The sequence below is a fragment of the Mesoplodon bidens genome (assembly GCF_964165515.1).
Source record: "Mesoplodon bidens genome assembly, chromosome: 6".
Lineage (NCBI taxonomy): Eukaryota > Metazoa > Chordata > Mammalia > Artiodactyla > Ziphiidae > Mesoplodon > Mesoplodon bidens.
The window spans coordinates 6,419,608-6,432,944 of record NC_138162.1 but is presented as its reverse complement, the minus strand read 5'-3'; the positions used below and the strand labels follow the sequence as shown (position 1 = coordinate 6,432,944).

Below are 13,337 nucleotides of genomic sequence, written 5' to 3'. Positions count from 1 at the left end.
CCCGCAAACCGTTTCATGCCGGCCCAGACACCTCCGACAAGGCAGGGAGCACCGAGACAGGAAGATATACTTTTGACTCCAGAGAGGATCAATGAAAAGCAAATTTGGAGACTGACTCTGCACTTTACTGTCAGTGTCGGTGGCAACCCTGAAGCTTTAGGTTTATGCTTCTTCACATAAAACAGTGATAAGTGCCCCCGCCAACTGTTTCATTTTGATGCCACTGCTGGCCCCCACCCCACCCAGTCTGAGTATTCCTTCCCGTCTCTTCACACAGGCTGAGGCCAAAAGTTTCCATCCCTGTGAAGTGACAAATGGGACGTCTAGCTCCTCAGAGAATGTGGGTAAAAGGGTTATTAAGCCCCCCCCGCCCCACCTCCCTCCCATGCACTCTTCTTGCCTCTGCTGCCTCTAAAACTCTGGTCGGTTCTTTTTCGTCATCTTTAGGATCATCTCAGAGAATTCATAGAGAACACCGCCCCCAGCCCCAAATTCAAATCCAACTTCCCACAGTGGATGAAATCAGCCTCAGCTGTTTCTAATTCATCAGAAGACGTGTACTTTGATATCTTGATTCCCTTTCAAAAAAATTGCTCTCTCTCCTCTGTGCATGTGATTTAAGTGGAAAATATCATCCGTGAGTTTCTAGACTCCTACCTACGCTTACACGTCAGAAGCTGTAGCTAAGTTGTGGCCATCAAGTGCTTTTCCTTAAATGCGGCTATTTTCATAAAGAAAGAGAAATTTATCAATAGCCAGGGATAAGCCAGGGAATTTAGAAAAGAGATTTTGCTTTACAACCAATTAAACAAAGGCAAGACAGGCTTGCCTGGGAGTGGGTGGAAAAGAAGGGACCCGGATAATGTAATTGCAAAATTAGCTTGAGTTTGCCAAGCAGCTTACACGGGGGCTTGTGACTGAAGTTCCTAGGCTGCTTATGAGAAAATGCCAGGCTGCTGGGCTGGAAGTTTGTGATTCAGCAAATAGTTCACCACTAAGGCCACCAAAGACCTTTCAGCTAATAGTCTCAAAGACTTGTGTGTGTGTGTGTGTGTGTGTGTGTGTGTGAGTGAAAAGCAAAATAGAAGTGATTATTCCCTAATGCCAAACCAAGGAAGTTCAACTTGCTTCTAAAACTAAGATGAAGCCAACTATCTTCAATATAAAAATAAAGCAGACTTGTTTTTCCTCTTCCATATACTATTGTGCTATAACACTTGAAACCTTAATTAAGTGCTTTTCTTTTTTTTTTTTTTTTCCGGTACGCGGGCCTCTCACTGCTGTGGCCTCTCCCGTTAGCGGAGCACAGGCTCCGGACGCGCAGGCTCAGCGGCTATGGCTCACGGGCCCAGCCGCTCCGCGGCATGTGGGATCTTCCCGGACCGGGGCACGAACCCGTATCCCCTGCATCGGCAGGCGGACTCTCTACCACTGCGCCACCAGGGAAGCCCTAATTAAGTGCTTTTCAATTTTCTCAACTCAATCACTGAACCTGAAAGCTCAGTACTTTTTCTCATGCTGAATTGACTTAAAACAGATCAGCATGTTTTCTAGAACAGAGATTTTGTTTTTGTTTTCATTTTTGTTTTAATGCTAGAATGCGACAAAACACAGCGTGAGATACGCTGCTGCAGAAGTCAGCAAACCTAGTAAGCAGTCAGTGTTAATTCATACATATTTATTGAGCCTCGCTATGTGCTATGAGACCCAAAAGAACTTTCTCAGTGATGGAAATGTTCTCACATCTGCACTGTCCAATATAGTAGCCACATATGGCTGTTGAGCCCTTGAAGTGTGCCCAGTACAACTGTGGAACTGAATCTTAAAATTTTAGTTACTTTTCATTTAAATTAAGTTAGATTTAATTAAGTTACCTGTGGTGAATGGATACCATATTGTACCACAGGTGCAAAGAAATCTGTAGTAAAAAACACTCTGACTTATGACTTATAAATAGATAGCCCAAACAACAACAACAACAAGAAACGCAACCCTGATTATCTACAAAACGAAAGCAATTAAATAATAAATGAATCCTCTTCACTTGATCAGGAGTTAGTCTAACTGACCAATTAGGTCCCTTTCAATAGATATTCTATATTTTCTGTGTTGTCATTTAAAAACTAATCCCTGTAACTATGCCTCAAACAAACTTCATGTTACCATTGGAGATTCAGGTCAACAGCTTCTTCTAGATCCAAAGAAACTTGAGGTTTCTGGAAAGTACCTTCAAAGGTTCATTTTGTCCTATTCACCTTTTTTTTTTTTTTCCTTTTTTTTTTTTTTTTCGGTATGTGGACCTCTCACTGTTGTGGCCTCTCCCGTTGCGGAGCACAGGCTCCGGATGCGCAGGCTCAACGGCCATGGCTCACGGGCCCAGCTGCTCCGCGGCATGTGGGATCTTCCCGGACCGGGGCATGAACCCGTGTCCCCTGCATCGGCAGGTGGACTCTCAACCACTGGGCCACCAGGGAAGCCCTGTCCTATTCACCTTCTGAAGCTTGAATTCTTTCGAACAATACTCTCACCTATGATTCATTTTGCCACGAAGGAATTTTTATTTCTACCTTCGAGTCAGAATAGATTTTCTGAACTCTTTGGAGGGACCCCTAGGATACTGGCAGTACCAGGGTTTGGAAAAGGGGCCAAAATACGTATATTTTCAATGGCTGTGGCTCTAAGAGGATCTTGTTTTACCTGCTACTGGAATCAAACACTTGCTCCTGGGCAATAACACGAGCTGCTTCTTGAGTTTTATTATTTTTACACCCAAGCCATCTGTGTGTAACTTCTTTATTAGCTTCAAAGTAAGGGCATCAAGCAACAACTCAATACAAGGTTGGTAAAATGTTTGATCTCAGACAGAAACACTGCCTGATAATATTATCTTTAGCTGCTAGCATGTGAGCAAAAGAATAAGTAAAGGGCAAAAAATAAACCCTGGCATCTGAGAGACTCCCAGTTAATGGATCCAATTTCTCCCAAATTCATACTGCTGCTAATGACTGACGTTCATTTAAGATCTTTCCTTCCGCAAAAAAAAAAAAAAAAAAAGATCTTTCCTTCTTGTAGAACTCTTCTCGGAATTTTATTTTGCTGACTAAGAAATGTTTAATTTAATAAAATATTCCTTTTCCTTAGGGCTGGAACAGTCGCCAAATACTGAGTCAGGTAGAAAAATTATGTATATATATGTTTATGTATATACTGAAACACATATAAAAGTATGTATAAGGATAACCATAAAATACTGTCCTACATTCTCAACAGCAGCACATAAAATGCTGATCTTATTCCTGGTTGAAGTGTCACAGTTCCTGGTTGAAGTGTCACAGTTCATCATTGTCCATAATTTTAGGATATTTCTCAGCTGTGGTGTTTGAGACTATTACGTAACTTACACATATTTGAAGTACAGTAATGGGTTATGTGGTTAAGAGTTTCTTTTAATAGATTTAATGATTAGTTTGACTACTTACTAGGGCTATGGAATTAAAAGTAGAAACAACACCGAACACTAAAGAAATCATTTTAGAAAGGCTTAGGAGGCTCTTTTCATTGTCTATAAAATCGTCTTTGATTTCTTAAATCAGCTATGCACAAGGCACCAATGTATTTATGTAGCAACTTAAAGATTTCATGACCTCCAATTCTCAAAGGTGCCTTAGACCTGAGTTGGAGCCTGGCATCATTCCTGCATGTCTCCCTCAGGTCCCCAGCATTTTTCATCTGCTTCTGTGGCTCCCGGGGAGGAGCAATTTTCAACGATTATATTTGCTTTTATTCCAAATGATCCAAAACATAAACTCCCTCATATTTAATATTCATATTTATGTTCATATTTAAATAAAGTTTATCAACATCTGTCATCCTCTTAAGACTCCAGTGGTAAAGAAAACCAAATCATGAGTTAAGCGTTAATTTTCTTAGCAACTTGAAGAAAAGATTACGATCACCTCTGTTAGACTCTGGACCTTTGTATTCCAGAGGTCTAATAAAGAAACACCAACAAAAGCACACACAAGAGAAACACAAATCAACAGTTAACTCTGAAGATTTGTTGCACAATGGCACAGCACCCACAAAACATACACCAAAAAACCTGATTAGATTCAGGACATGCATGGAGGAATTGTGCTTACCAGCTTGAGAGAAAGCTTCGTGTAAAAATTGAAGGGGTGACAGGGAAAAAAAGAGAGCGAGAGAGAGAGAGAGAGAGAGAGAGAGAGAGAAACAACAACACATGAGAAGAAGAGGAACTTGGTCCATTCCACTGAATTAACATAACACATCAGTTCACCTGGCGCTTTGTGAAAATGATTTTTAGCGGTTCTGTGCCAAAGTTCCCAAGAGGGGCTGATCGACCAAAACCTTTCTTTAGCTGCCACGTTGCCAGAGCAAAGAATAAAGATACAAAAGGAGAGTTTCCGTTTACTGTTCTGGATTGGTCACATCAGCCTGAGTATAAACCAATATAAGTTTGCAGTCAGTGAAACAGCATGATTATAAAAGATGGAAATAATCACGTAGCCTTTTGTTCACCAAATTTCCCATGGAAAGTTTCACACGGACTAAAAGTGTTGGGAAAGCGATTAGTTCCACAACATCCCAGTAATATTTTTATCTTAAGGAGATCTAATAAATACGAACAGTGGCATTTCCTAAAGGTATTAAGGCAAAGTCTCAAACTGGTAAATGGGAACAAAGGACTGGAAGATGCTCTAAGAACCAACCTCCAGGGAGCCTTTCAGCGCCTGGCTGGAGGTGGAAGCATGATGCTCTCTCCCACCTGTGGACTGCATGCACCTCTTGCTCTGCAGAAGGTGTCTCCTGGGGCTTTCTATCGAACTCAGAGCCCTACCCACAGGGGTTCTATAGCATCTGGGGAGTTAACAGAAGCTGCTGCTCTTACAAGTTACCTTTAGGAAATAGATAGCCAACTGTCTCAACTACTGAGGTGTACTCTCTCCTTGCTATGGATTTCCTGTTAATTACCAGGACACAGAAGCTGCAATTCTGCTAGGCCCGGAGACTGGCAAAACTATACTAATTACTGGATCCAAAACCAGTTTAAAAGGCATCTCAAAATTAGGAAAAGAAACACTGGTTCTTCAGAAACACGTGAGACATGCTTTTTGGCTATAAAGCAGTATTTTGAGAGCTCGGTGCACACTTACTTAGGTGTTATCAACCCTAAAGTTTAGGCAATTGGTGGTAGGATCCAAAAATATGTCAGAGACAAAGTACCAAAGAAAGTGTCCTTTGATTTTAAATTGGGAAGGGAGAGGGTGTTAAAAGTTCCTTAACTAGATTTAAAAAATCTTATTCTTCAGATTAACTCAAAGTTGATACTTCTTTGTGAACAAGCATTAAGCTTTTAAAGAAATTGTCCCTATGGGGAAAAAGACTTTTAAGGAAAGAAGTAGCAAGACAAAACTCTGGGGGCAACAGGTACAGTCATATTCATGACCGCTCTCCCGTAGGCAACCTACACGAATGCCTCGAGCCCCTCCTGTGAACTTTAGCACAGATTCTGTTCATCACAATTTCAGTTCTTTACAGACAACACGTATGGTGCACAGCAGAAAACTTTGCAAATATCTTCCCTGCAAAGCATACGACCATATACAAATGTTTCTCAGACATCACTGTGTAAATGTCGCTAATTTGAACTCGGCACTCTATCTGCTTTCTATTTGGCTACTTCCATGGCTTAAAGTAATATATTCTTTCTTAAGCATTCCAAAAACAGAATTCTAACATCAAAACTAAGAGCATAGGAATATAACCACTTCGTAATAAAAACAAGTCATTAGGATTGAGAACAGATCCCAGTAGAGATAGGCAATAGCGAATTCTCAGACACATTCAATTTTCTGAAGTGAACAGTGATGGACAATCTACAAGAAGTGCCATCACAGTACATGGTATCCTTTTTAACAATTATAAACTGGTTTTTGGTCTTAAGCTGTAAGCCAGCCAGTTAGATCATTTCAAATTAGAAACTGAATCACCTGCCAAGAGAATACTTTTAAAGGTTGCATTAAGTGCCTGGCAAGACACCTGAAGAACTAAAAAGCTGTCAGTTTCAGGCAACAATTACGGAGCCTGGGGAGCCACGAGTGTCAATAACACATGAGGGCACACAGAGCTGGCAGATCCATGTGTTACTGGGCCGTCACAGGTACTAACCTCAAGTACAAAGAAAGGGGACAGTGAACATGACTATCTAAGTATCTGGTTTAAGGTCCATGGAAAGTCATTTCACTGCTCTATGACCTTGCTCAGCCTTCGCTGATTTTTTTGGTTGTCCCTTACGGATCCACGGATCCATCTGTTTCAGACGTGGGTGTGGGTAAGCGTGCTACACGCTGCCGTCTGCGAGAGTGTCATTCTCCCGTGACCAGCTGCCTTTTAGGGGTGAAATTCTGCCGTAAAATCATACCCAGTGACAACAGCTCAGACGGCAACCCCAATCAATGAAAAGGGGAAAAACACAAGATCAGCTCACTGACGTTTTTAGGAAGTTGGAGAGTTTGGTTCCTTTTTCCATGTAACTTTTCCGGAAGAAGAAGCCTGTGTGGTTGGATCGATACAGTGAGGCTTTTCCCAGCGTCTGGGTCACAGAGCGTCTGGGTCCCCAGTCCTGGTGCTGTCGCAGGGGTTAGTGCCTGTGCCGTGACCGTATGACCTAGCCGTCACAGGGTAACTTACAAAATAATCCCTAGCTTCAAAAGCATACGTGGGTTTCCCTATCGTCCTCTTCATGAGTTCTTTGTGAAAACAGAGAGACTGAGTCTGCCAATAATCAGCAAGAGAACAAGGTAAAATAAATAAAATGAAAGTAACCAGAAGATTGTTACATCTGACAAACAATTGGTAGGGATTTTTTGATCAACGATGATGGTATTTTTCCGTACAATTAACTCTAAAACGCGGGGGAAATATGTCCATATTGTAGATTTAGAAGCCCCTTGCTCACACCAGAAAAAGAAATGTTAAGACAAGAAAGTTACTTTGTAGACTGCAAATTGAGAACACACAATCTAGTTTCATTTTTCTTTGACTTCGGTAAAGATGAAATAATGGTTAATAATGGTGGCATGCCAATCTTTAAAGATGTTCAATGAGACATTTGCTTACAAATGTGAATGATTTACAACAAAAAATATTTTATCCTACTTAGCTCTTCAAAAACGAAATTATGCGAAGAAATGTTTGCATAGGATTTATACATTCTGATAATAGAAACAAATGATTAAAATCTGGATCTGAAAGCTGCAAAATATGATAAATTAAAAGACATTAAAATAACAGATTTGTTATTCTCCTAGAATCCTTTTCCTATCTTTGGTGCAACAGTCTTAAAGTTAAAAAGTAGAATAAATGAAATAGCAAGGACAGCATCATTTTAGTCATGGATCCTGTTAAACCATGTACCTTCCGTTTTGAAATTGCTTTAAAATCAAATTTATTTCCCCAAACTTCAGATTTTTTTAAACTTCCTCATTTACTTCTATGATGTATTTCCTATCCTTTTTTTTTTTTTCTGCACTGCTACTTCCTGAAGAAAAGTACATCAAATCTGATCCTAAAAACAGATCAACTAAAAATGAGGGAAGCAAAAATATGTTTCTATTTATGCACTGATGCTTCTAGTGTGTGTGTGTGTGTGTGTGTGTGTGTGTGTGTGTGTGTGTGTTTATTCTTGAAAACTCACGGTTTAGGAAATTTTTTTTAAAAAATAGAAGTTTGCTGAGCACAGATTTGAGGTGTAAGAAATAAAATTTATTTTTGCTAATTATTTTTTTTAATGGATAGGGTTCCTTTAATTAATCAAAATAACCTGTTTCTCATTTCACTGTTTTTGTTTTCAAGTGTTAATTTTTTCCTAGACATCTTTTCTTACACTTATTGATTACTGACATTCTTGGTCTCTTCCTAAACATTTAGAGAACACCATGAAACGTGATTCAGAAACCATTTGCAACCAACAGACTGTGATATTGAGAGAAGAGTGGAATAGATACATACACAAATGGTAAACAATCATGAATATTCAACATCCTTCATTATGAGATTCCAAAAGACAATGCAGAGATATTTTAATAAATATAATAAATGAGTGCTATGTGAAGGTTTTGGAAGCAGCAGAGATGGGGTAACTGATTTACAGTTAATGTAAAATTTTATAGTCTATAGTCTACTATAGCGACACATAGTCATATGTTGAAAATTCTTCGATGAACAAGGAGCAGAGATGGATGGAGAATTCTAAAAGCCAGCATAATGGAGATCTAATTATAGAACTCAACATGATTCATCATCCACTTTTGAAGCTATATTCTGCCTTCCAACAAGGCCTCTCTTGAAATCTTTAGGAAATTACATTCTAATTCTTAACCTGGATATGCTGGGTAACCTTAAAACAGGATAATTCCACCAACTGCATTCTTTGCATAAAACTTTGAGATTCCATTACTAAAGGAACTCTGCATATAAAGAAATGAGGTTTTTGTCCCTTCTTTTAAAAGGTAACAATGTAGCTATCTACTATATTTACAACTTTTTTACACAGAGGAAGGGAAAAGTAAAAATTATATTTGTACAAGAACACATCCCACTACAGCTATATTTCAACTCCCACAGGACAGGACAAAAGAAAACCTTACTGGATATGTTAATGCACTTAATGTTTGTTTACTCATTATTCATTATAAAGAATATCTGGGGATGGCTTAGACTAGACTGACCATTTAGGTTTATTCAGGAGGCTAGGAATGAGCTTGTTCCAATTTTTTTCTAAAAAACCGAACTGGTATCTACTTTGGATTGCTGATCAATTCCATAAAACCCTGTGACTTAAGCACATGAGATCTTAATTAGGATGGCAAACCTGAGTCTAAATAACATCCACTTATGAGTCAATCATAGTATAATAGATTCTCCCTGAGTATGGACTCATAGAATCTCAGATCATAAGCAGGCTCCCTGGCTTTAAGTCCTGGCTGTCTATCTTCCTAACTTCATCTTTGTATGCACCAGTTTTCTTATCGGTAAAATAAAGAGCTCTTAGTACCTAGGTTCATAGGATGGTTGAAAAAAAGTAAATGAGCGCATAGAACAGAGTCTGGCAAATGACAAGCACTCAGTAAATGTGAGCTGCTGTTATTTCCCCCTTTAAGATAAATACTGCATTAGGCCTTTTTGCAGTCAGTCTGTTATCAGATTTTTAATCAACATCTTGTACATCACCAAAATAGCTAAAGGAACCGCTGTAACCCATACCATTTCACCTCAAATCCTGAGGCATAGCTCAGAGAAAAGTACCCTCACTACACATTGTTTCAGTAATTATTAAGCAAATATTTTCTGACTCTGCAGTGATTTCCAACGCCTCAAATGTTGCTAGCTTTAGAAACGAAATCCAAGTTTCCTTTTTTGGTAAAATCAAGGTAAAATATTAATGACTTAGATGTTTCAAAAGGGAAACGGAGAAAGGTCCATCCAAAATGTACTACAGACAAAAAGAACTCTGGGGTGGCTTGCTCCCCACCCCTCCCCCACCCACCCTGCTTCCTTCCTTCTTTCCTCTCTCTGTGGCTCTTCTTTCCGGCTATAATGAATCATAGGTTCTTATTGTTTTATGTTATGGGAAAACACAATGGAGTCATTCACAAACAAAATAAGTTATGCAGAACAAAACATGCAACCAAAGCGCACAAGAGAGACAGGATTCCAGAGCAGAACTTACCCCACGCTTTAGACTCCTGAAGCAGTGGATTTTGGGTTTGGAGGTCATGAACTCGTTGAAGCGATGGGAGAGGGGTTCCTTTTGCTGCTTGGGAGACTGGGGGCCGTTGGGAACAGCAGAGGGTGAGGCAGAGGCAGGGGGAGGTGGGGGAGGCTGATGGGGGGATGTTAAAAGGGACATAAGCTACGTGTAAGAGACGGAGCAGTGACAGAGTAAAAAATCAGAAACAAGAAGATAAGACACAAAACAAAAATAAGCATCAAATAATATTTGAAACCCAAAGCAAGTCAAACACAAACAATTAAATATTTAGGCCATGGTCCAAAAGAAAATATGTAAGGATATGTTACATGAGAATATGATGAAAGTGGGAGTTTTAGTAAGGAAAGCAACAGAAGAATAGCAAGAAATATCTGACAAGAAGCTCATGCAGACTTTCACATGCAAACTACTGCTCTAATTAGTTACTCTAAACCAGTGTAAGCCAGAAGGGTAAATATTTCTAAACCACCTAAACTAACACAGCTTGATGGGAGAAAATGAAAGTCCTTAAATGCTAAGGTTGTGGAAACAGCAAAGACAGTCTTGAAACATTAAATTATTCTAAGGTTAAAGCAGTCATGTCGCCTTGATCATACTTTATGCCTATGTTAATGCTGTCATGCACTTACGTATCACACTATAAAAGGAAAATGAAACATGTTCATGGATACATATGTTAACATGAGTTGGAAACCAAGTTATTAACCCATGGAAACAATTTCAATTAGATATGCTGATACATGGTTATAGAAATGTTGTACAATTTTCCTTCTCCCAGCCCAGGTAACCAGCAATCTAGGAGACTTAGGAGTCAAAGGCATGATGCAAAACAGCCAGAGGTCAGTAATTTGTTAGTGTGGGTGACACGGTGCAGGTGATAACGCGTCTGAAATAAGACAAATGGCCATGGCCAAGGTACCATCACCAAAGAGAGATACTGTCTTAAAATAAAATAGCACACTAGCTTTTTTTTTTTTTTTTTTTTTTTTTGCATTCTGATACAAGCTTAAAATCTTCGTTCCTTTAAGACTAAAAGATAAAGTGAACATCTGCACACTTTATAACACTCATTTCACACTGGGTCCAGCCATCAGTACCTTATTTTTTTTGATGAACGGCCATAACTTTCCTTTGGATTTGCCAACAAATTTGAGCTCTGATTTGCCTTCTCCTCTGGAATTCGAAAGGCTGTTATCCGACACAGTGCGCTTCATCGGCTGAGTGTAATCCTCAAATTCAATGTCTCCAGGCGGCTCAAAGCCGGACTTATAAGCTTCTATGGCCAGCTGTGAATCCTGAAATTACACCCATAACACACAAATACGTTCAAATGCATGCAAATACCTTTTACACAATGAACTATGATGACCTCATACAGATGATATTCTAAATAAGTTATATTGATTAATAATAGATTTTCTAGTAATATTTTTATCATTAGAAAGAATAATTTGTAAAGCTACACGTCTAGCTGAGATTTGAAGATACTTTTAAAAACTAACCATTTTTCTACATTTACAGAAACAAATATTAATTAAGAATGACTTTGCTAAAAGCAGAAAAATTGGGCCATTTATTATGCAATTCCCTTGAAAAATACAGTAGTACAAAAACTGCTTCTCATCAGAAGGTCTTAAAGCAATGTGGCATACACAAAGTCAAAGCAAAGAGTAGATAATCTCTCTGATTTCTTTGGTTAATTGTGGTTCAAAGATATGAATTTACTGAATAAGTTTTCTTTATGTATATATTTGTTCACAGCCTCTCCTCTACTAGAATGTAAGCTCCCTTCTGTTTTTCCTCCACTGTGTCCCTAGTACCTAGATGGTGCCCGGTGATAATGGTGCAATAAATGTTTGCTGAAGAAATCAGTGAACTGATTGCCTACTCTGTGCTGTGCACCCTGCTAGGAACTTTGAGTTCAGAATCTTCTTGGGGTCAGGTGGTGAAGACCAATGTGTAAGGAAACGGCAACTGTCATGTCCAAGTTAGACAGAGAGATGTATAGTTAAACCGTTACAAAAGCACATGTGATTTGTAATAACTTTCTAACTCAGTGATCATCTGATTTAAAAAATCTACTAGATGGGACTTCCCTGGTGGCGCAGTGGCTAAGAATCCGCCTGCCGAGGCAGGGGACATGGGTTCGAGCCTTGGTCCGGGAAGATCCCACATGCCGTGAAACAACTAAGCCTGTGCACCACAGCTACTGAGCCTGTGCTCTAGAGCCTGTGAGCCACAACTACTGAGCCCACGTGCCTAGAGCCCGTGTTCCGCAACAAGAGAAGCTGCCGCAGAGAGAAGCCCGCGCACTGCAATGAAGAGTAGCCCCTGCTTGCTGCAACTGGAGAAAGCCCACGTGCAGAGACCCAATGCAGCCAAAACTAAATATTAAATAAATAAATAACTCTTAAAAAAAAAAAAAAACTACTAGGGAAGACAATTTGGAAAAATCTCACCTTCCTACAGTGAGCCCACATTTTAATTTGCTGTAGCTATTTCAGTTGACACCGATTTTGTAGGTGTGCCATAGGCATCAATTGTCTTGCAATAGCCAATCACCCTTCCTTCTTAGTAACAAGAACCCTGATTTTAAGTCAGGCACATGGCCACCCAGCAAAAAGGCTTCATTCCCCAGTCTTTTGTACAGCAGGAGGTGGCCCCTAAGTTTTGACCTCTGAGATCTCTTGAGATGTAGGCAGAAGTACAGGGAGCAATTTTAGGAAGCCTCTTTAAAGAGATGGCATGGGCCCTTCTCTATATAATGTTTTCTGGAATTTGGATGCGATGGTTGGAGCTACAGAAGCCATACTGAGTTTGAAAGTCATATCATCAAAAGCTTTTAACTAGGAGAAGCCTGGGTCGCTGAGAACTTGCGGACCATCTGCCCATACCATGGTTGGACCCTCTTGCCTCTAGACATCTTTACATGGAAGGAAAAATAAACCACCTTAAGACACTATTGCCATTGTTATATGAACCTAAACCCATACTAGCAGATTCAGCTCTACAACCCTAAGTGTGCCAGGGACTATACTAATCCAAAACACAGAAGGCTGAATTAAAAAACTCTAAAATGGTGCTGCTACTGTTGAAAAGTATTTGTGACCACTGAAAGCAACTACTTTCAGGTGATTAAATATGGTCACTGTGGAAAGGGGCAGGGAAATAATGGGACCCCAAACTCTTAGTTATAAATTAAGTCCAAACTATAGTACTTACATTTTTCGGATCAATTGACTCGGCTGCCTTGACTATTCCATCCAAGCACTTCCCGATGATTGGAATCACCTGCCGATCCAGCTCTGCATACGTCTTCACTGATTCTCCAATTCTCACTATCCTCCTCTCCTCCATCTCTTGTATTTTCTGAAAGGTTAGAATTTGCATAAAATTAATTTGGTCCACCGTTTTCTGGGTTTTAAAAAATTTAATTAATTAATTAATTAATTTTTGGCTGCGTTGGGTCTTTGTGGCTGTGCGTGGGCTTTCTCTAGTTGTGGCGAGTGGGGGCTACTCTTGGTTGTGATGCGCGGGCTTC

General features: G+C 39.7%; 1 protein-coding gene across 1 annotated transcript in view; it reads right to left on the bottom strand.

Annotated features, from left to right (window-relative positions):
* Positions 1-13,337, bottom strand: part of FNBP1 (formin binding protein 1) — a 133,951-nt gene that overhangs the window by 17,202 nt on the left and 103,412 nt on the right. The window contains exons 8-10 of the mRNA XM_081237774.1: positions 13,019-13,165; positions 10,894-11,091; positions 9,755-9,907 (exon numbers count right to left, since the gene is read on the bottom strand). Coding sequence (XP_081093900.1) covers positions 9,755-9,907; positions 10,894-11,091; positions 13,019-13,165 — 498 coding nt within the window. The remainder of the gene's footprint in view (positions 1-9,754; positions 9,908-10,893; positions 11,092-13,018; positions 13,166-13,337) is intronic.